We start from the raw sequence: 24,707 nt of genomic DNA on the forward strand, positions 1-24,707 counted from the left end.
TCACAGTATTAACACCCCAAAAGGATCTTGATTCTCCCATAGTCACAGCCTTGGATTCAAACAGAAATAAAACATTGCTCTTACTCTCTCAGCTCAGGATTTGTCCTTCTATCTCTGTTGACACAGAGCCCATTTTCCTTTGTTCTCTTAATGGCCCATCATCACCCAGGCAATCATCTCAACACAGGAAGCTAAACTGGCTTATATTTTAACATTTGCTGGATCCGGGGGTTAGACGGATCCAGCATACAGTCTACTTCCTCCACCCCAAACTCATAACAGCTATTAAACAGCGTTAAATATTGTAACTATTTGGACGTAGAAAGGGAAATGGGGCGATAATAAAAGATGCTTGATGTTAACCCCTAGTCTCACACAGTAATTTACACCCTGAGAACAAATATGAATGGCTTTATAATGAGAAAGGAAGCAACAGAATAATGTAAGGTGAAACATTTTGCCTTCTTAACTGTCTTCACAGCAATAAAAACTAGGGATGGGAATACATTCCACCAGCTACTTCTTGTTGCCCTGCCTTTCACAAGCATCTTGGTTAAAGTTTTATGTAACCCTTTATTTGTGAAGAATTTATGCTGCCTAATGTAATAATAATAATCCATTTACGTAAAACAATAAAACTTCAGTGATAACATTAAGTAAAAATTCCTAGCAACTAGATCAAAGCAATATAAGAACAAAGCAAAACTGAAGAAAATAGAGCAGTGTGCAAAACGGAAAATTAAAAATTAAGGGAGGAAGGTTCAGGTAAGCAAAAAAAGTTTAAGAAGCATTTGAAGGTCATTACAAATTATTCAAGCAAGGGCATTCCAGAGGGCAGGTCCTATCACCAAGAAGGGCCACTTGTGTGTCGTCACCAAGTGATAATCTGCTGGTTGTGTAAGGACCAGAAGAGCCTTTTCTGAAGACATTAAAGAACAGCTGGACCTGCATGGGGGGAAGGCAGTTTGCTAGGAATCCGGGTTGTTTTGGGACTTTCAATGCCTGTAACAAAACCCTGGACTTAGTTCAGTTACTAATAGGCAGCCAGAGCAGATTTTTAACACCGGTGTAACATGGGTAAAGCCAGGTGCCCCCCTAGCAACTGCCTTTTGCACCAGCTCCAGTTTCCAAACCAGGCCTGAGGAGAGGCCCACTTAGAGCACATTATAGCCATATAATTGTGAGCTTACCAACTTATGGACCACAATGGAAAGGCTGCTCAAGTCCTCACTGCGTAGATAGTTTAGTTCCTGGGTCAAGGGGAAGTACTTGAAGAGTGAACATCCTGTAGAGGAGAGGACAGGAAGTCAGTGTGGACCTGGAGGCCAAGGAGTAAGTGGGGTTCCTTGTTTGCTGTACCGTTCAACTCTGACTCTACCTGCAGTCCATTCCTAAGGAAGGCAGCCCAGCTCATGATTGTACAAACTACCCTGAAGTGAAGCACTTAGGAAACAAGTCTATTGACTACGGTACATATGAGAGCTTATCCCCACATACCTTTTGCCCTGCTCTTTCCAGGCACAGGTTTAAAGCTGTGTGTCTGGGCGATTATTATCTTTTGCCACAGAGCTTTCCCAGTGAAAACCCGCTCTTTACCACTCAATCGGAGCAAACGTCAGTTCATGTTTTCCAGAGAATGATGTTTGCTCTGATTGTGCAAACCCTCTTTTTAGAGCTCAGGGAAAGCTCTAGGGCAAAAAATGTTCAGACACAGAGCTTCAATTTGAAAAAACCTGCCTGCAAAACCCTTTCACACACACACACACAGTGTGGTCTAATGGCAAGAGTGCTGAGCCAAGACCGGGAAGACTCAAATCCCCACTTTCATGCCCATCTCATCTATGCCCTTCTATTTCCTCAGATGTTTTCTTTTACTTTACCCATATTTGATAAGGATGAATAAGGGTTTTTCAGTGACGAAAGGACATTCACAGCTTGATGTATCTGCTTTTTCTTGTAGAAGTTTCAAACCAGGGCAAAACATTTGTGTTGTACTTAGTTATCTGTACTTCGTTTCTTCAACACCACTTACATAGAGAGTAGGAGTGTTCCCTTTTCAGGAAGTGTGCATAAATATATGCACATTTAATATCAGCATTCTCATTAGATGCACTCATTTAGAGGGGAATGTTTACAAGGAAGAATTTTCAGGAAGAATTCACTGTTCTTCATGCAAACATAAACAGTACTTATTAATAGGGTACGGGTGGTGCTGTGGTCAAACCACTGAACCTCTTCGGCTTGCTGATCGGAAGGTCAGCAGTATGAATCTGCGTGACAGGGGTGAGCTCCTGTTGCTCTGCCTCAGCTTCTGCCAACCTAGCAGTCTGAAAGCATACCAGCGCAAATAGATAAATAGGTACTGCTGCAGCGGGAAGATAAACAGAGTTTCCATGCGCTCCAGCACTCGTCACGGTGTCCCACTGCGCCAGAAGCGGTTTAGTCATGCAGGTCACATGACCCGGAAAGCTGTCTGTGGAAAAAAGCTGGCTCCCTCAGCCTGAAGTGAGATGAGTGCCACACCCCATAGTCACCTTTGACTGGACTTAACCTTCCAGGGGTTCTTTACCTTTACCTTTACCTACATAAGCAGCACTGTACATGCAGTACATAAGGAAGTTAACTTATCTTTATCTAGGCAACCTACATTAAAGAGATGAAACACTGAGATGTACAAAATCAAAGCAATGATTCCAGTACAATGAAATTTAGTTAATAACCTTTCAAGAATATAAATAAATATAGTAGCTCCATTACCCTTTTAAAGAAAGGAGTAGCATATTTTTTACACACACACACGTAGAATATTCAAGTATTCTGGAATGTGCACTTGCTTTAGGCGACAAGGAAAACAGGGTTCTGCTGAGTCTTGTGGGATTCAATGCATGGGTCATGGCCATCTCTCAACCAATCAAACCCATTCAGATACTCCAGGGATTTCAGCTTACTGAGTTTCTGACATTAAGGGTTCTCAAGTGCTTCAGTATTTGAGATTTCCATAGCGTGAAGAGTCAGAGCCATAGCAAAACAAAGTTGAATTGATTTTGGATGGAGAAAATCAGCCCAAACTGTTTAATTTGCATTTCCCAGCAATGTCAAATAATGCAGTGCAAATTTTGCTTCTCTTTCTATGGTCCACTTGTGACAATTTCACAGCTTTGTGACTTCTTTTACACAATTCATACTGACACATGTGATATTAATTTCCAGAAAGCAATGTCAAAAAATATGTAGCATGTTTCCAAGCCAAATGACAAAATGGGGATTAATTTCAGAAAGCCTCATTTTGTTTTACACTAAACTGCATGACTAAGAATAATTTATCATCTTTTTCACCATTAATATTCCGTCAGAACTCTGTAGTTATTTGTTATGTTTGGTAGAAATATGACCCTTGTATTCCACTATGGGATATATTTTGCACCATTCATTCTTTTTAAGCTTTCTATGATTATTATTTTATTATACTGTAGTTTTATTTTTTCCAGTTTTTATGACTGCTTCTAAGTACAAATATGGTGAACCTACAGAATCAGCAGCTTGCTGCAATCAGAACTTTGGAACATTCTTCTTTATCAGGGCCACTTACTTTTAAGGAAAGGGCTGGTGCTGTGATGTTTTTATTGTTAATCTGTAAGTGATTTTTATATGTATATATCGTATATGTGTATATGTATATATTTAAAGAAGCAGCAGCATATATGGCTCTGCTTATCACACAAATAACGTTTGTACATAATTAAAAAAAAAAACAAATCCACATAGGATTCTTCCCCCCACCATCTCCATGTGCAGTGATATCCTATATGGATTTTCATATATAGGAAGCAGGGTGGTAAATCTGCTATTTGGCCCCCAGCATGAACAAATGGGATCATGTGGGAAAAGATACATGGATCGGCCAAAGTTCAAGTATCAGGTTTAACATTCATCATAAAAATGCCTATAGCTTCTATACAGGAGTGAAGTCTTGACTCTGATTTTGTAAGGTCATATGAATATTTTCATGCAATAAATAGGTTATGATGGAGCAATATGAAGGGGGGGAAATATTTCCAGACTCTAGGTATTGTAGGCAAAAATGCCTCTGCTGATGTTTATGATAATGGCACAATTCCTTTATGGTCAGTTCCTTAATTTAGAATTAGATGAGCCTCCTTAAAGAATAAAGATTATCTCTTTTACCATCATTTTTCTGCCAGGACAACACCTGCTTATCAATCAAACGAATATGTGCTATTTTGCAAAAGAAAATTATTTGCCATGGAGGCTGATCTGATTAGAGCCAGAGCTGTCAACAAGATTGCAAAGAAATTTGCTTTGGTATGATATGTGTGCTGTGGAGTAAGTGTTGTATTTCCATATTCCATATTTCCTTTTCAAAAGCACACTTCACTTTGGGAGTAGATATCAAAACTCTCACAACAGATGGTTTATTGGAAGAGTTCACATACCATCATGTGGTTAGTTAAAAATCTCAGGCTTTTCTCTCCTAATTCTTCATTCAACTAGAATCCAGTTTTGTGACCAAAGGACATTACTGTCAACAAAATGAAAGAGTTTCATTTTAGATTCCCCACTAATGACACTTCCCGCTGAGTCGGTTTCTGCTTTATTCTTGCCTTTACCAAAATCATCAATTGATGGAAAGTGGGCGGCGGACTGAATTATCTTCACATTTTAGGATAATAATGCTTCGCCGTATGAGGTGATAATTATTATCCACTAAAGGGATATTTTACTTTAATTATAATGTTTCCCACACTTCCTCCAACCAGCTCCAAGCTGTGTTTTAACTTTTTCAGTGATTCACTGAGGCAGGTTAGATTAGTTAGTGCTTTGCCCTAGACTGGCCTGAAGCTTCATCTGTCTTTCCCATGTCAATGTCATGCCATGATATTGTTGGACTCCAACTCCCATCAACCCCAACCAGCTTGGAAAATAGTTCAGGATGATGGGAACTGTAGTCCTGGATCCCAGTGCTAGTCCAATGTATTCATGGCTTTTTCACACAGTTTCTTAAATGCTTTATATTCCTCACTTTGTTTCTTCCTCAGTACTGCTTGGGCTTAAGCATTCTATATTCAAATCCAGCTATACAATGACATAATACAGAATATCCAGATAAAGCTCTGTGACTCCCACAATCAAACTCAAAGCAGTTATCACAGTAGCAAGTAGACTGACTTTTGTTGAGTGATTTCTCAGTTTACTTCTGAAGATCCAAGACAAACAGCCACCTTCTGAAAAATTCCCCCTGGACATCACTTCTGCCTTTCAAAATCCCAGTAGTGACCGGATATATGGTAGCCCTAGGTTAGTTTAACCTCCAGTTTGCTAGTAAAACTAAATTACTGTGTTGCAAAATCATGTATGTCTAAAAAGTGTGTCACCAACATGAAAAGTTTGAAAAGCTCTGATGTAGCTGTTACCTATTACAAGACAACTTTTCTTCTTCTCTATTGTGGGGAAATTGGATTGTCCTAAGCCCAGGTTGCATTTTTGTCCCTGGGAAAATGTCCTGGATCTTCAGAAGTAAACCGAGAAATCGCTCAACATTGTGTGTGGGGGGGTCCTGGTTTCTACCTTTTGAAATATGGCACCCCTAACCATTTCCAGTCCTAGGAGGAGTGCGAGGAGCGTTTGTGCGACACACCTACACACAGCAGCCAACACACTAATGTGTCACGACACACAGTTTGGAAAGCTCTAAGTTACCGTACATACTGGTTTGGAAAGATCCAAACAGACGCTGGAAATGCCAGAAAAATACAATAAACATTGGGAAATGCTATCATAGTTGGTGTTGGGAATATCATCAAATAAATATTGAGGAAAATTAAAATGTAATAGTATAAATTGTGGGATATGAGATACTATTAGACACAGTTCCCTCTCCCCAATACATTGTTTATGTGGTTCAGTGAAAACAAAAACACACTACTTATTTCATATATATCAATAACAGCACATATATTTATGGCATATTGCACATGCAAATGCAACACAACCATTGCTCTCATTTGTGTTATGTGATTAGGGTGGGCTTCAAATATTTCAAATGTTTAGGGAAGCTTTTAATGTTTGAAGGGCTATTGTTTTTTAATATTCTGTTGGAAGCTGCCCAGAGTGGCTGGGGAAACCCAGCCAGATGGGCTGGGTACAAATAATAAATTATTATTATTATTATTATTATTATTATTATTATTATTATTATTATTATTAAAATAGAAATACTTTCATAAGATGGAGCCGGTAAGTGCTGATCTGGTATTTTTCTGTTTATTATACCCCAAGCTTGCTTGATATCTTCTGACATTGTCCTGATTACAGTTTGTGTGACTTCCTCCTATAAACACAGCTGTCAACGTTTCCCTTTTTTAAAGGGAAATTCCCTTATTCCAAATAGGATTCCTCACAAGAAAAGGGAAAAGTTGACAGCTATGCCTATAAAGTCACCTCAGCATTCAAGTAGCATTCTCTTTCCAAGTGTTCCAGGTACACAAAGCTAAAACCAATCAGGAAATTTGAGAAGCTGAAAATCAACTTTGCTGAGACTGGTAGCATGTGGGTGGATCAGAGACGAAACTAGATTAAATCCACACAACAGCTGCTTAAATTCTGGGGTCTCTATGGAGATTAACAAGGGAGGGGGGACTACCAATGTTCCTGCTTGGGTAGGCTCTGCTAGTTTTCTGTGTGCCAGGAAGCCCCACTTGCGAGGCTTACTCTTGAAGTTGCATGTTAAGAAAAAGAAGGAGAAAGGCCAAATGACACTGATTCCTTGCTCTGTTTTTCCTTTTAGTTTTTTAATATTATATGCTGTGAAGGAAATGAGATTCAGGTGCTGCTTCTGAAAATTGGATATCCATAATGACCTTATTATCATCGTGGTGAGACCACCAGTTCTGGCTGTATATAGGATTGAAACTACAGTCTGAGCCGTAATTAAGGCTGCAATTCCTAACACATTTACTAGGTGGTGAGCTGAACACAGCATGACTTACAACACAAGCCTGGCCATGGCTACTGAGAAGCAACTCCTATTGAATTCAGTTCAATGGGGCTTGCTCCCAAGTAAGTGAAGTTAGGATTACAGCCTTACATCTGAGAAGATAAGTATAAGATTCAATTGTCAAGTTCTGATTTCAATACGCCTTAAGTACAAGTCGTTCCCCCACAATCAGGTCATATTCTTCATATTGCTTCTATTTGCTTTGGGGTAGCTCCACAGCATAGAACAAGCATAGGCAAACTTGGCCCTCCAGATGTTTTGGGACTACAACTCCCATCATCCCTGACCACTTGTACTGATAGCTAGGAATGATGGGAGTTGTAGTCCCAAAACATCTGGAGGGCCAAGTTTGCCTATGCCTGACTTAGAATGTATTGATTCATTCTGCTGCATTGGAAACCAAGACCAGAGTTGTGGATGTTTGATGCTTTCCGTCCTCTTACTGAGTTTCCCTATTGACCAGGGTAAAAATGGCCTGTTGTGCCTGTCACAATAGTTTGGCTACACAAATCAGCAGGTGACATTTTTGCACAGGCTGCAATGCCATGTAGGTCAGATGGAGGGGTGGAGAATCAGCAAAGGAAGCATAGAAAGAGCAGCAAAAGATGAAGGAAAGGAACCAGAAGAGGGAAGTATCATAGAAGCAGTAATTAAGGGAACTGCTGAGGATGTTATAGTTGACAGTAGCAATATAGCACTCCTCTCAAGTCATGCGTGTGGGCCCAGGAGCAGTTGTCATAGGGAGACAGCATAGCAATCAAGGAGGAATAGATTGAGAAATGCACTTAGATATGGCGAGACCTTGGTTGGTGTCATTTCAATAGATGAGAAAAATAAGAATGTGAAGATCAATAAAAATTAGAAATAGGCCAAGAAGAAAGAAGAACTTGGAAATTTGAGGGGGCTGGAAAGCACAAGCAAAGAAGAAAAAGAAGTTTGAGCTTAGGAGTCAACAAAACTTTGGACAAATGCCCAACGACTCTTTGGTTATACTGCTAGTGAGCAATGAAGCACATTAAGCCAACTATGTAATGCAGAGAAGAAGCACCTTGCTAGCAGGGAGTTCTCAGTGCCTCAGGACATCAGCATCCCTCTTCAGTTACAGGCTAATTCTGAACAGAGCAGAATAACTTGCCCAAGACTATTCACTGGGCAGGTAACCTGAGCACCTGTGGAAAGTTGAGAAGCCAAACCACAGTCCTTCTCAGAAGCATTACATCCCAGATTAATTGGTGCAAGGAGTTAGAAGCCAGAAGGCCAGATTCATTCCCACATTACAGTAACTTTCTATTATTTGCATTTCATTTCAGTCATCCATTGCTTATATCTTGCTTTTCCTTCCCAATGGAAGGAGCAGCTAACAATTAAACCAGTAGGAGAGGGTATGGGAATTAATACAAAATGTCGATAATATATATCAACATACAAAACAAGCCAAAACCCAAAATTCATATTAAGACACTTAACAATGCATCAGTCTGTTCAGTCCATAATACAGTGGTACCTCAGGTTAAGTACTTAATTCATTCCAGAGGTCCGTACTTAACCTGAAACTGCTCTTAACCTGAAGCACCACTTTAGCTAATGGGGCCTCCTGCTGCTGCTGCGGCTGCGCCGCCGGAGCACAATTTCTGTTCTCATCCTGAAGCAAAGTTCTTAACCTGAAGCACTATTTCTGGGTTAGCGGAGTCTTTAACCTGAAGCGTATGTAACCTGAAACGTATGTAACCTTAAGCGTATGTAACCTGAGGTACCACTGTAATTAATTGCAATAACTGTAAGAGGAGAACAACAAAAACAAGATGAGAGAATACTACTCTCAAGCTATTTGCCCTAGCTCAGAGATGTTTGCAGTTAGACAGAATCAGGGGTAGCAGAGCCAAAGACACAAACTAGTCAACATCAAAATTGGCCAGGCTTCTACATCAGCTCATCATTCTCATAGAACTGGGGTGGATAAACTTTTTAATCCCAAGAGCCACCTTTCCTTCTGGACAACCTCCTGGGGGTCATATTACTGTGGTGTGTGGAACTAGAAGCAAAGTGGGCAAAGCAATATGTGTGAACTTTATTTTTGCACAGTAGGCTAGTTTTCACACACATTCCTCTCTTGATAAATATCCCCTGCATTTCAGGAGACCTTACTGAGAGCCATCTAATATCCAGGCATAGACACAGCTGTATGGGAAGGAAGGAAGAAGTGATAGAGTAAAAAGGGGAATGAGAACATAATATCCTGTTAACTTCTGATAATATGTGCTATTATAAGACTGCTCACCCTATAACAATGCACAAGGATGGGGCATAGCAATTTCAATCCATCCAGCTCAGGGCAGCAACTTTAACTCAACCCAAATACAGACTTGAGAATAGTGGGAGATTCAAGCCCTCTTCAAGTGTTCATAATCAGGCAAAGTGACCACTGGGGTGGGGAATGGGGAACAAGCACATTTGCCACACCTCCTCCTTTTCTAACCATGGAGGCTCAAACACATTGTTGAAAACCAGCTTTTATCAGCTTTATCAATGTGCTACTAGCCCTATCATTCGCATTTGGGTGACTTGCAGATTAGACTACTACCATAACGTGTTTGAAAGTAACTCAGAAACTTCGGCCAGGCCAGAATGCATATGTTTTGCTCCTGTTGCCGGGTGCTGGTTGGCATTCTCGTGTATCACCTATTTAAGGCATGTTCGCTGGCCCCTGATATCTCCCCATGTCCAATTCAAAGTGCTGGTTGTGTTGGAATTCCTGGAAGCCAAGACCCAAGTTTGGGGCAAGTACGCTTTGGTGAGAGAACCCCGGCAGAGATTTCACATGGCAAAGCATGCAGCAAAGGAAAGTGTAAAAATATAGGGTGTAAAACCTTTTAAATGTGCCCCTTTGGTGAGTTCCAAAATGCCCCCCTTCAAAAGCTCTTTCCCATTTCCCTAGCACAAAGATAGACCAGTTAGTAAGTTACAAAATGGTTTATTTACAAAACTCTTCAAAGGTCAGATTCGTGTACTTTTCCATACAGCAGGTAGAAAAAGTTGCACAAGCAGTAAAATGTTGCTTGTTTACAAAATTGTTCCTCAACTATTTGTATAGGAAAAACAGTACCTACAGACTCCATTATTGTCTGGAACAAAAGAGGCAAGTTAAAGCCATGCTGCTGGAGGGAGTGGCTCAGAGCTCCTCACACACCAAATTCACATGTAAACTGGGTAGAACAAATGGCTAGGTTGCTCATTTCCTCCCAAGATAAGGGGAAGTGACGTAGGCTATGCCTGGAAAGACAGTTTGTGTCTTTGGTATTAAGGCCATATGGATTAATTAGACTCAAGTATGTTGATTATATGAGGCTTGTATTTCAAGACCAAGTGCCTTGGTTCTCAAATACCTGAGAGAATGCCATCTCCCATATAAAGACCACCACCACTGACAGCATTTTAGATCTTCTGAACTGGTCCAGCTCCATATTCCAATATAGAGAGACTAGGCTACTCTCTACAAAGAACAAGGCCTTCTCTGAGGAAGCCCCAGTGTTCTAGAACTCTCTTCTGAGACATGTTTGCTAACCCTTTTCCTGCTGGTCTTTTTGGAAGTGGCTGAATGCATACATTTTTCAGAAAGCCTTTGAAAAACTCTTCAAAGGTCAGATTCATGTACTTTTCCATACAGCAGTCAGAAAAAGTTGCACAAGCAGTAAAGCATTGCTTGTTTACAAAATGGTTCCTAAACTATTTGCTTTAGTGTCATTTTATTGCTGCCATATGAGATGGTTTATGACTAAAATAAATTTGTTTTATTTGCTAGGCGATTTTTATTTTACATTGTTTAATTATTTCATGACAAGGGATATATAATTTTATTTTATATTTTATATTTTTATATTTTATTTATTATTTAGAAGGAGACAAAGGACGGAGGAAACTTTGCAAATAAATGGGGCTTAGGTGGGTTCTCTCAGGAAACAGAAGTTACATCTCTGAGCGCCTTTCAGGCAGATGCTGTGGAGCCAGACTATTAGTGGCTTAGGAAATATGTTAACTAAAATATTTCAATGACTTGTATTCATTTGTTAATAAACATTCCCTGTTAGATTATGGAAGGGAATTTTGATACAGTTTAAAATTCAATTTAAGGCAAAATATTGCTGCCTTGTTTGTTTTTTAATTATTGAATCAATGTATACCTAATGCAAAGAAAGCAAGAGGATAGCTAGGAGGATGAAAAAATAATGCATTCATCTATATGCAGCATGAATGTTACAGTAGAGTTATGAGTCTCTGTAGGACATAAATGGTCATTTGCCAAACGGTATAGAATTAATCCCATTCCCTCTGCAGCCTTGGGTCACTCATTAGACTAAAGCAGACCAATTATGCATTCATGAGCAGGAAGCTCAGAGTTTCACTTGGCTAATCAGAAGCTGATAACTGAATGCAAGATCCAGTTACTTTTCAAGGCCTCAGCATAATAATGTAACCAGTAAGTCTTTAAACACGAAAACTTCTAAGTGTTTAATGCTGCTCTTTAAATTATTGCATTCAGTAACTACCATCTATATAATATCAAAACATAGCAGGCCAATATAATTGTGTTAAAGGCTACAGTACCATAAAAAACATTCTGCACATACAAGTGGGGATCCGATTTCAAATCTACCTTTTATCGTACAAAAGAAAAGAGAGCGCAAAATGTTGGCAATTGTTCCTATCACAATATAGTAACTGAATGGCGTCTATTGCAGTAACCATTTCAGCCATATATGGAAATTTGAACATTCAGATGTCTGAAAGGAAGCAAAGAGCAGACGGTGGCAGAAATGACTTTAAAGGTATGCATGTTTGAATATGTGCAGAAGTTCTTGGACACAAACGTTCCATTGTAAGGTTTACTAGGGGACCTGATGTAACCTGAACTGAGGAATGAGGTGACTTTGATAAATGCATGACAAATAAAGAACCTCAATCAATGGGCTTATAAGCAAGAGTCAAATCAACTCTCATGAGAAAATGCCAGGCCTAGGAGTGAGGGAGAGTATGAAGACTGGGGAAGTCTGTTCAGATTACTAAAATGTACTTTTACACCAGAAGCATTCCATCTAGGTTCAGAAAACCTAAAATTAGGGCTGGGAGAGTAAGTTCAGTGCAGTATCATACCCTAGCACTAGTATCGTACCCTACAGAATGCTTTTCGGCAGTTGGTCAATTTATGCTACAGCTGATCATGCTACTCTTTTTAATTACTGATTTTTAATAGCACGTTCAATTTGTATCATTGCTGGTCACTTTTAGGGCCTGCTCACAGTCCAAAGATGGAGAAAATGTAAAACACACAATACATTTAAGGCTACAGAGCTACTGTATGCCCCTTTATCTGGGAGCAAGTCCCATTGCAATCCATGTGGGATGTCCAATGCTAGTCATATGTGATAGACGCAGTGCTTGACTTATGGCAGAGATTACCCAGTGGGACTTACCTCTAAGTAGGCATGCATAGGATTGTATTGTAGAACTCCTTGCTTGATTGCTTGGGATATGTCCATGCCAGCAAAAATAAATATGTTTAAGACTGGGGAAATACATTAATGATGACTGTTCCCACCCAGCCCATAGATTATACCCTCAATCTTCCTGTCACAATTATTACGGTACTATTTCAGCAGCTTATGGCGCATTCAATGTATTTACAGTTATTTTTTAGCTACACAAACCTAAAAACTGAAGTGGGGAAAAACAACAGAATTCTATTCACTTCACCATTCTTTTGTCCAAGGAAGGATCACTAAAATGTCTAGAGTTTCCAAATACGAGTTGATAGTGACCTTAAATTGTATTATCTGTTTGCAATGCTGTAGTAAATAAACCTTGACTGCCACTGAAAAGAAGCAGGATCTTTAAAGACAAGCCCTTCAATTTACAGTATATTATCCAGATTAACTCCATAAAATCCAGAATATAGTGGGTGCTGCTGTGTTCTCCAGTGCTCTGATTAAACATAGATGTGGATATTAAATGTTGGCCCTGCCACTTCCCCTCTAGCTTAATAAAGACATATTGTTCTCGCTGGCATGCTTTGCTGCTTCCTCAATGATTTCATTGTCCTGTGACTAAATTATACTAGCAGTCTTTCTTAGGTTACCTGATTATTATTATTATTATTATTAGTTTCCCAAATCAGTGATCAGGTTAGATAGAACCCATTGAGTTTTAATATGGCGAGAAAGACCAAGAAGATGACAAGCAATACTCAGCTATGCTCCAGATCCCTGAAGCAGTCGCTTTTCCAACTCTTCATGTTTATACTGCATTGATTTTCAGACACTGGACATGTAACTAAGAAAATTTGATTGACCTATATCCAGTATAACTTAGGATTGCCATATTTCAAAAAGTAAGATATACACCCCAAAAGTTGTTCAGTTGTTGTTGTTTTTTTTGGAAGACCCCCAAATTGTTGACTTTTTTTTAGCTACAAGAATTTTTGAGTTTGGGATCTTTTTTGGCACTTTCGGCACAATTTAACTGTTGCTGGTTTTCCAGGACATTTGCCCAATTTCCGAAATATATGCCAGGACACCATTTTTGGAGGTGAATTTCAGGACACGTCCTGGAAAATCAGGATGTATGGCAGCCCTTTCTCTTCTTCATTTAAAAGAAAAGAAGAAGAAAGCCCTTGTTTGGGTCATGCTTAGGCTTCTGCCAGTGGAAGTGTGCAGCCAACTGAGTTTGTCACTCAGAATGTCCCTGCCAGCAGGAAAAAACAATTTTCACCAGTCTCCTTGCACCCTAAGAAGCTGCTCTGAATGGTTGGTTGGGCAGAGAGATCAGGAAACTGTCTTCTGCCAGCAGGTTCTTCTGCTGGATCTTGGTTCATCCTATGAACAGAAAGAGATGCCTAGCTGTAACCCAAGCTACTGTATCTAGGTTGATGTCATCTTGTGGTGTTCCAGTAGATTAGTCAAACAGAAATATGAACGAACCTAGATCCATGACACAGAAAAACTGACCTTTCAGTGCCACACTACTCTTTTCAAAGATGTGGAGACACTTTGATCCCAGAGAGCTAGGCCATGTACTCAGAAGAGCAGTGAAAGTGAGCACTCCCTTTCTACCACCGGAGCATCATATCAAACCCAACACTATGTTAAAATAATCTCTGTTCCTCCTAGCTTCAGCCATTTCTGTCGTGACATCCTGCTAGTTTCATTCCTTAGAAAGTGGAACAAGAACCCCTGCTAAGTCTTCCCTGCTTCCCCACCCTGGCAATCTTTCTGTAAGGGGAAGGGGCTACACATGCAGATATTTGAGTAAGTGCTTGTTCTTCCATGTACTAAGACGACTCCAGAGATGCTCTGGGTGACTGTCACATGTAGGAGTCTAGCAGTCTCTAAAAGAAACCCAGCATTTGCTACATTGTCAAGGCACTGGGGTCTTAACCGTTTACATCTGATCACCCTAACTTAAGTCAGGATTTATTTATTTTTTTTAAAGCATCTTTCCTCTGGAAGAGCAAGCTATAAAGTATCACCAGCATGTATACCATGCAATTCATGCAACTGCTTGAATCTAAAATGTATGCATTAAGTGTGCTTCTCCAGAACCATGTCCCTGAGATGAGAAGGCTGCATGCAAGAGTGCAGAAATACTGCAAGTCATGTCTGAAGAAGTGTGTGTGCACACAAAAGCTTATACCCAGAACAAACTTAGTTGGTCTCCAAGGCGCTACTGGACTATTCATTTATTTAGTGCAAGTCATGTGTCATACAACCAAGTTTTATTTATGATTGTGTAGGGGAGCTACCTACATAGACAACCTGACAGTATTTCTGTGCCATTGACAATCTTTGAGAGGGGCAAGGGGAATTCCGGGAGGTGGATTCAGGAATCTAAGCAGCCTTTGTGGAGTTTCTAGCCATTTATGTAAGTGGTCAGAGGTACAGAAGCCCCTAACAGAATAATGCTGACTTAGCAGCTAGCAATCTATCAGCCGGCCAATGAGTCATCTTCCATTTGCCTGGCTTTTAATTGATCAGCTGCAACATTACATACTGCAGGGCCTTCATGACTATACCTTTCAAAACATCCTAAAGAAAATGGGCAGCTTCTCCCATGTGTGATGTCACCAACATACAAGAGGGCCAGAAAGAGGTATCGACATTTTCTGCTGGAATGCAAAAAGCCTTCCTTCTTCTGCATCTGTTTGCTCTAACTTAGTTATGGTAAAGTGCTGAAGAAATGCTAGAATACACAAATCTTAGATCAGGGGTTTTTTTATTTACAATTTGCCCAATTAAATTTAAAGCATAATCACATAGTCACAAAATCAAAACAGTGTACTTGATACAAAAAAGGAAGAAGTGCACATATACCCTACCATAGTATTTTATGGAGTTTACCACATGGTTATTCAACAATGCAAACTGTTAGATTTTGGGTAAACTGTCCAAGTCAAAGGATGGGTTCTCTTTAAAAGCTATGATTCCACAGGAGAACAGGACAAGACTCTACATGGACATAGTACTGTCAACAAGCCTCTCCATATTTCTGAAAATCCAAGCACTTAGTTCAACCTGCATCTTAGTGCCAGCCTTAGTTCAAATTATTTGTTATCTAGTACACTTACTTACCTAAAATGTGTCTGTGCAAGTGTTATTTGGTTTCAATCATTGAGACATTTTCTAAAATTCTTGATGATTGAAGACTTCATCCCTTCCCACTTTTGTTTGAAAAGGCTACTCTCCATTCTTCTGCCCCAACATTACATTTCAAGCATAAAATAGAGTAAAATACAAATTTCACCAAATCAAAACGGACATCTGGAAATGACTCTAGAGGCTTTATTTTAGAAGGCGACTACTATGATAATGAAAAATTAATAGCATTTCAAGTTTAGCAGTGGAGATTTGATCCCTTGTTCAGTTTTATTCAAGCGGTTTTTGCCACTGCTTTGCCAAATAACTTGTTTTGCTGGCACATATGGTTCACTTATAGCTTTAGTAAAATGGGGAAAAACCTGAAATACCACAGTAAAAGTAATTTTCCAATATATTTTAAAACTACACAGGCTTAGTTAGAACAGCCACACATTAACTGAGGCTTAAAATAAGATCTGCCCAACTGAAGCTGGAAATTCCAAAGCAAAATGTTGGATGGAACTCTGTGTCTGCTGGATACATCCTTACATACGAAACTGAGTGAACTGAACCAGCGCCATTTGTATTTTCTAGTGGTTTTCGAAGCTTCGTTTTCATTCAAATTAAAGAGTCCTTATTTTGCATATCTTCATTATCTTTCTCCTATGTTTTTCATGGTAGTCATTATCCACGGCCAGTCAAGTTGTACTTCTTTGTCTTGTATTTCCAATTCCAGCTGTTGAAGACTGGAGCCCACCCCACTGCCTTCCAAATCTTGAATGGTCATAGGGTTGATTTTCAGGGGAAATGGCTTTGGATCATCAGGTGCTCTTATAAGACTCTCAGTCCAATTGGTACCAGTAACTGAACTGTAGCGTAAACTGCACTGACTTGATGCAGGTATTCTGTGGTTCTTTTTCATGCTGGGATAGGAAGGTCTAGCCATCTCAGATGGTTCAGGGCACTGGGTAGGGAATGGTGGAAGTTTCCCAGCCAGGGTTTCTTAACAAACGTATAGAAGAGAGATTGTGAGAATGAAGAGGCCTGTAGTTGATTGAAGAGAGCTTCCATGTCCCTTGGGGGTGGTATTGTTCAGTGTGCTAAGTGGTGCGGACGTTGGACTTGAATTATTGTTTGCAGCTGATGGAGTTGTTCCATTACCGCCACTCGTCTAAATATGAAGAAAGAAAAGACTGTAAAGCCACAATTAATACCTTTTCCAACTTGCATTTTGCCTTCAAGGGCATATCCGCATGTATTTTCATCTGTCAGTTCAGGAAAACTACTACCTTTAAATGGGTGCGATGAGAAGAGCGACAACGCCTGTCCAAGAAGATCCATCTCTAATATAATTGTTTGCCTGCTCAGAAGCAAGTCCTGATGTTAGCTTCCTTGGACATTTTGTGCAAATGGTAATACAGATTTATTTATTTTAATGAATAAATTAGAGCCTAAAGCAGGACTAACAAGGTGCCATGCAATTGGAAGCAAGGCTGACTGAATGAGGTGTCAGCTCTTAAGACTAGGGACAATACTAAGCAATTTTAAGGGCTTGAAAATCACTTTGCTTTCTGTGGAACACACAGGTTTCTTTTGTTTTGGTCACTATTTGTCACACAGCTTTAAAAAAAAAGGATATAGCAAAATCATAAAGACTAGTTTTGCCAATAGTTCAAGTGAGATGAATACACACATGACTACTATCCTATCTCTGAACAGCCATCTTCTTTCTGTCTCTAGCTTAATAGCTTTCAAGTCACCAAGAGACAGGAGGAACACACAGAAATAACTGTCTTTCTAGTCAAGTTCCAAGTCTTTCATGTAGTATTTTGCACTGCTTAGCTGGTAATTTTGTGCTAAGGGTTTCAGTGTGGCACTATTTATACTGGAGAGCTATTCCAGAATGAAAGTGTCAGTCTCCAGCAGTTACAAGAGGAGTGTTTCGTATGTCTGAAAGCTGGGAAGATGTATCGAATAGCTTTGGATCACAAGATACAGGAAAATTGAGGTTTTCCACTATAATAAGCAGTAACAGATCATTACGATTTGAAATGTGCCTCTTAAACCACACTTACTAATACAAGTTCAAGTCAATGTAACTCTGCCAATCTGTTTTGGATATCAGTTACTTTCAAGCAAGCTCCACCAAGCAAGCATGTAGATCACAAAGTTTCAAAAGAGATAGCAAGGTGGACTTGCTGTATGGCTGCAATGGAGTCTGTGTAACACAAACTAGCATGGATGCTTTAGCAGAGATTCCTGCATTGCAGGGGGTTGGACCAGATGACCCTTGGGATCCCTTCCAACTCTACAATTCTATGGGGGGAAATCAAGGCTGCAGTCCTACAGTCAGGCTGTTTTGTCTTTAAAATTCAATGTGCTTTAAGCAGCTTGCAGCAGAGATCTGTAGCAATGTTAACTTATATGTTGCTTACTGTATGGAATTTTATCATTAGAATGCAACAAGAATGCATGGCATCTGTTAGCATTTGACTTTCATCCCCAGAGGGTCTATGCTGGCAGACAGTCTATGGGGCATAAGTGGAGAGTACTGTACTTAGGAGACCAGCATTTTGCTGCACCCCTTCATATCAAACATTGCTTTCAGGAGTTCTTTTATGGGAGAAACCTCAAAGAGTTGAGATGCTCAGTATTTGGCTGCTGCTGTTAGTTCCTAGTGTTTTCCTAACAGAGCAGCACACCTACCTGCAAATTTTGTTTGCTTTCTAAAAGCAGCTTCAAAAAGCAGATCTAGTCTCACAACGGATCTTTTAAAGCTTCTCAAATACAGTTCCAAAAGTTGTTTCTTGGATGGCAGTCAAGCCTTGCCTACTATCTTTGCTGCCTTATACCAGCTAACCCATCTCTCCTGGCCAACGTTGCTTCAAGCTCTGTCCTACCCCTTCAATTTTTTGTTTGTTTGGGGCAAATGACGGATCTAGGGAAAAGGATGACTCATCCTTCTTTCTGTAGCTGGCTGCATGAAGTACTAACTCACTGCAGCTTTTGTCATTTTATAGCCAGCAGCCAACAGTTTCACCTCCAGCAAAAAAACTCTGGAGCAGAATGTGGAACGAAACTAACACCGAAAGCCAACGGACATTCCAAATTCCTTAAGTGGTAAAACTGTGTGCCGCTATCCTTTATTACAGAAACAGCCTGCCCTGAAACACAGGCTGAGTACACACCATATATTTAAAGCACAATCCCTACCCATCCAATTCTGGGACTGTAGTTTGTCTTTCACAAAGCTACAATTCTCAGCACCTTTAATAACTACAGTTCCCAGCACTGGCGGGAGAGGGGGTGCGGGGGAAGAGCTGTGCTTTAAATGTATAGTGTGTACACAGCTTTCTTTTATTCTAGCTGTGGCATATTTGACATTTTTTTTTTTTTTAAAAAGTCTCCATTTACCTCCCTAGGCTCCTTTATATTTTAGGTATTTGATTACTAAACAAAGACAGAAGAAAGGTGCCTTTATGGTTCCAAAGCAGTGGCTAGAGGCAGATTACTAAATTGCAAATAGGGATACTAATGGGTCTGCAACCTAACACGCTTACTAAGGGTAGGTTGCACTGAATATAGTAACACTTACTTATGAGTAGACGTGCCTAGGATTACACTGAGAGTATTTTAAACAGCCACTTGTCTGTACCTAACTGAAGAAAAGCAGACAGAAGCTAGGTAAATGAAGAGGAGAGAAATCAATACTGGGTGTCTGCAGGAATTTTCCCAGGGAGGGGAAGAGTAAAACACTGAAAAGGGAAGCAGGCTAGTATCTCGCACACGAAACAATAAGAGTCATATCTGTACAGTCTGCCTCATATCCTAGATTCTAAAAACTTACATAAAACAAGAAAACTGGGAATTATGATTGCCTCCTCCTGTGGAAACCCATCATGCAAAAGACCCATTTTCTTACATTTGCCAAAGTTTAAGATCTTTCTATATCCATCCTTGGATAATCTAAATGAGATTCATATTCCAACAAGATGTCCTACCTTCCTCCATTGTCTACACAATGCAAATTCTACATTAAACAGCTCAACAATGTAGCACTGAGAATTTACATTGAAAGCTACCCGAGGGAGGGTGTTCTGAACCCTCACTGATACGGGTGACACCAATTTGTATTTTGTTTGAGGTGTGGCAGAATATTGCAAGCCTAGTGCCCCAAGCCTCCTAACACGATCTCATATCCAGAAGAATCGGTGGAGGTAATAATAATACTTTTATTATTTGTACTCCGCCAATCTGACTTGGTTGCCCCAGCCACTCTAGGTGGCGGAGATAAGAGAGAGAAGTGCCGTTTAACACGGATTTCAAAAGAAAACGAGTCAAGTCAATCCACCCTAGTTGGCAAAACAGATGGTAGCCAATGGCAGAGTTAACACTGTTGGCATCTGTCTGTCTCGAGAGACAACAAGCCTCCCCAAAAAATCGAAATCTGGAAAGGACAGGGAGAAAAGCGTGAATATTTAGGGCTCGACCGCAGCGCCCTGAAACATCGCACAACTTTAGGACCTTTTGTGGGAAGCCAGCACTGTAGAATCCGCCCTGGCTTGGGGATGCCACAATTATGCGCGCATTGTAGGAGAAGGCAGTGGATTGCTCTAAACTCTGACGGGACCGGGTCCGGGATCCTCAAGGCGACTTTGTCCGGGGACGAGCTAGTCTTCGGGATGAGACTTCATCCATCCCTTTCACACATGCACAGTCAAGAGGAATTAATGGAAAGCGCAAAGCGTGGGGTCGAGAACCCAACAGTAACCTAGAATAGGGATGGGGGCGGGGAGGAAAAACAGAAGGGAAAAACAGGATCCCTCGACCCTTTAGCTTAGAGTATGGGGTCATGAGGACGATGCCACGTCAAGATCGCTGCCGACGCTCACCTGAGTGGGTAAAAGCAGCGCCAGGAGCAAAAGCCCCAAGCCGAGCCGCGTAGCAAGTGCCGTGCCCATGTCTAATCGCGCGGCGAGCCCCCGACTCCCTCCGAAGCTGCTCCTGAGATGCAACGTGGAGGCGCCTGCGGAGGGTTTTTATGCGGGCGCCGAGCTCCAGCCGGGGCGGGGCGAAGCCCCTGTAGACCTCCTCCTCCTCCTTCCCACCCGTCGCGTTGCCTTCTGCCCCACCTCTTGGGGGCTTTTTAAAACCCGGATCGGCTTCGTTCCCGCCCTCTACCTTGTTGTCAGCCCTTCCACTGATCCCCGCAACTCCGTTTGCAATTCAAGGGTCTATTCCCCCCCCCCCACCAAACGCGGTACAATAGGAAGCAGACGCCTTTCGAAAGCTCGCTTATTTCAAAACAAAAGGTGCCGGGGCTCAGCACGGCCTGGAATTCACGCCGCCCGACCTGTAAGCTTTAACCCCTATGTTAGATACATAACGTGGGGTAAATTCAGTGGTAAAAAAACAAACAACTCTGGATATGCTCAGAGGTGTCCCTCATTTTACGGTGACATCACCTGGTGCACTAGTAAAACTACACAATGAGTGATCAGAACTTCATTTGAGTGATGGCTTTAGAAGCTGAGCCCTTCTCCTTAACCAGAAATAACACTGAAAAAGGAAGAGTGTGTTGGTCATAACTCACTACTAAGTTAACTCAATAAACTAATGTATATCTGGATTTAGGGGGGAGGCTTTTGAAGTCAGTCAACACGGCTTCCTATGATCCTAAAGCCCCTGCACCTGTTGTTTTAGAAATGCATGTTTGAACTGTGTAAATACAGTGGTACCTCTGGTTACATACACTTCAGGTTACAGACTCTGCTAACCCAGAAATATTACCTCAGGTTAAGAACTTTGCTTCAGGATGAGAACAGAAATCGTGCTCTGGCGGCGCGGCAGCAGGAGGAGGCCCCATTAGCTAAAGTGGTGCTTAAGGTTAAGAACAGTTTCAGGTTAAGTACAGACCTCCAGAATGAATTAAGTACTTAACCTGAGGTACCACTGTACTCCTTTCTAGGAATTGACAGAGTGGCTGACTGTAGGTGATGTTTTCCTTAATACTTTAGATGCATCCGAGAACTGACCTCTAGTCCTGCAAATAAGCTCATAGAGATGACAGTTGTTAAAACTATTGTTGAAAACTGTAGGTGATATTGGTGCCTAAGTGGATTTTTTATATACTCACCACTGTTATGGCACCTGCTAAAATACCCACATAAAGGAGGCCTATATTTCACTGGGTGTCCCCTGGCCCCAGATCAACAGTGGTAGGTGGCGACACATTACGATGATAATTCTCTTCCATTAGATAATTAGTAACAACTTTTCATCATCTCTTTACGGGACTGTATTGTTAATGTTTAATTGATTGCAATAAGTATTCTGTGTGTTTTTACACTTCCTGTATATTGAACTCTGTCTTGAGACAATGCTCAAAGGCCACAGGTGCCATCCTGTGTCAGAGGAAAGTCCCACAGAGATTCAGTGAACTTTCTTCCTAGAGTGTTCAGGTCAAATAGAGGACGAGTTCCTGTACCTTTAACACTGGAGTATGGAAGAGGAAGTTTATGCAGGTGTGGTCAGTTGTGTGGAAGAGGGAATTTTAGTAAGTGCATAACATATAGGCTTTACTGCTCCTTGGTAAGTACAGTATGTTCAGTACTGCAACCTTAATACAGCATGAGAGGAGCTTTTGTTGGTAACAACCCACCTCAGATTTAACAAACAATTTCCGCCTCTTTCTTTCTCAGCACACAAATATTATTTTTTCATGCTTCATACTAATACTTTAAATCAACTATTCCCTAGTAGGTGCATCACCATTACAATCTTGGCCATTTTTTGGAAGTCGTGTCAAAATCATCATGTAGTTTGTTCGTTAAAACTCTGGAAAAATAATTGCAACTCAATGGAAAACAGCCCCAAATCTTGCACTGGACATTTGGTACTGCTCACTCTGGAATATAACTATAATGAAAATCGTGCATAATTTGAGACTTTGACAAGGACTAGAACCTCCAGATATGTTTTATATGATTTGGCATTCCTTTATGACATATACAGTGGAACCATTATTTTCAAGACAACCCTTGTCACAAGCCTGGCAAATAAGGAACTATACTTGTTGATCTGATAAAGTTGATACTCTTTACTTGGATTTTGTTATGTTAACTCATGTGCAACTACTCATTCTACGTGCCTATTTTATAGTTTTGTTTTTCACCTTTTAATGTTGGCCTGTTGTTATAATGGTTATCTCTGTTTTATATACATTATAAAATTAAATAATAACAACAAACAAATTTATTTTGGTGTAAGCTTCAACAGACTTCAGTACTACATGAAAGCTTATAATACTTTTCGTCGCCTTTAAGGTGCCGCAAGACCTTTCATTGTTTTTCTTGCAGAAGGCTAATATGGCTACTCTTCTGGAACTGATTTTAACTCTTTCATAAACTGAAATGTAAAAAAAAAAGGTATTGCTGGCTTGTAAGTTTATAAATATTTATCTAGTTTAAAAATCATTCAAATAAATTATATAATTTCCAGTTTAAATGATATGGCAATAGTGAGTGACTTTGGAAGCTAATGCACAGACCCTTAAGAGTGAGGCAGCAAGAGCTGTTTGATCTGCAAAGGCATTTTTCGGCTAAGCCAATTGCCAGGGAGGAAATCTTGAAGGGATTTTTCCAAGATTGTCTTGTGCTTAATTGCTCCTTGCTGCCAGTTCCTTATGAAAGGAGACTCATCTAGTAAATGGAGGATAAGGTAAGAATGCTTTTGGATATTTTTAATTAATTGGAAAGCATAATCATTTAAAGGTGATGCCTATTCTGAGGGGAGCAGTGAACATGACAATATACCGTATTTTTCGCTCTATAACACGCACCCAACCATAACACGCACATAGTTTTTAGAGGAGGAAAACAAGAAAAAAAAATATTCTAAACGAAACAGTGGATGTATGATTTTTGTGGTTCATGCTGTGGCCACAGACATGTGATCTGACGGTGAGTTTGGGGTAGTCCAATGCAAAAATCCTGAGGATCCATGTGGATCCGTGCTTTGTAACCACATTTTAAGTGGGGAGGGAAGGAAAAGCACTCAAGGGACAAGGAACACTCATGGGGTGGGTGGAGAAGGATGCTGTTAATAATGCAGAAGAGGGGTATAAGAGGAGAAGGCTCCTCTCCTCTCCCGCTTTGCTCCTTTAAAGCAAGCAGGCTCTCTGTCCCTCTCCCCCCCCCCCACTCAGCGGCTCTTCTCCCGCTTTGCTGTTTCAAAGTGAGCCACGGAGGAGGGAAGGAAGGGGAACCATGGATCCTCTGCTCACGACTACAGCAGATTCCCCCCGCCATCCGTAGGCATTCGCTCCATAACACGCACAGACATTTCTCTTTACTTTCTAGGAGGAAAAAAGTGAGTGTTATGGTGCAAAAAATACGGTACTTTCTTTAGTTAATCTCACTTGTGACCAGTTCTCTAGTAGTGATGTTTCAACTAGATTCATTTTACCTATGTTCCATAAGTCTGTGGGAGTTAATTATAGAGAAAAAGTGAAAATTCCCTTTGACTCAGCTGGAGCTATGAGTGTGTGTTTGGGCTGAAAAAAAATAGTGGCTTCTACTGAAAACCAGTTAACGGTTAGCCTAGAGGATCTTATCCCATTTCCAAAACATAAATAAGTAAAGCCCACACTGCCTAGGCATTCTCCTGAATTCAGGCTTGCTTTTCAATTACCAGTGGGGAGCCAGGGCCGGGAACATTTCTAAATAGATGGATAGATAGATGATAGATAGATAGATAGATAGATAGATAGATAGATAGATAGATGATAGATAGATAGATAGATAGATAGATAGATGATAGAACTAGCACTTATTATGTATGCTGTGAGTCTACTTGAGGAACATTATTTATGTATTTATTATTCCATTCCTATTCCTTTTCATCCAAGGAGTTCAAGGTGATTCTCCTGCTGCCCATTTCATCCTCACAGCAACCCTGTATCTTGGATTAGGCGGAGAGCCATAGACTGGTTCAAGGTCACCCATGTTCTTGGCTGAGTTGAGGTTTGAACCCTGATCTCTCAGGTCTGAGTCCAATGCTGTAACTGC

The 24,707-nt window shown here is 40.6% G+C and overlaps 1 protein-coding gene and 1 long non-coding RNA gene across 2 annotated transcripts in view; both read right to left on the bottom strand.

Annotated features, from left to right (window-relative positions):
* Positions 1-877: 877 nt before the first annotated feature.
* LOC128410404 (uncharacterized) overlaps positions 878-24,707 on the bottom strand; it is a 36,810-nt gene continuing 12,980 nt past the window's right edge. Inside the window, exon 3 of the long non-coding RNA XR_008329494.1 lies at positions 878-1,285. This is a non-coding gene — a long non-coding RNA (uncharacterized LOC128410404). The remainder of the gene's footprint in view (positions 1,286-24,707) is intronic.
* Positions 15,261-20,710, bottom strand: CD24 (CD24 molecule). The gene is made up of 2 exons (XM_053381589.1): positions 20,532-20,710; positions 15,261-16,810 (listed from the first exon to the last, which is right to left on the bottom strand). The coding sequence occupies exons 1-2, from the start codon at positions 20,598-20,600 to the stop codon at positions 16,643-16,645; spliced, it is 237 nt and encodes a 78-aa protein (XP_053237564.1). The 5' UTR covers positions 20,601-20,710; the 3' UTR covers positions 15,261-16,642.

The sequence above is a fragment of the Podarcis raffonei genome, chromosome 3 (genome assembly GCF_027172205.1).
Source record: "Podarcis raffonei isolate rPodRaf1 chromosome 3, rPodRaf1.pri, whole genome shotgun sequence".
Classification (NCBI taxonomy): Eukaryota; Metazoa; Chordata; class Lepidosauria; order Squamata; family Lacertidae; genus Podarcis; species Podarcis raffonei.

Excerpts from the sequence above, each read along its gene's own strand:
- CD24 (XM_053381589.1), bottom strand. The coding sequence starts at position 20,600 with ATGGGCACGGCACTTGCTACGCGGCTCGGCTTGGGGCTTTTGCTCCTG. Across the intron at positions 16,811-20,531 it reads CGCTGCTTTTACCCACTCAG|ACGAGTGGCGGTAATGGAAC; the intron begins GTGAGCGTCGGC and ends CTTCATATTTAG.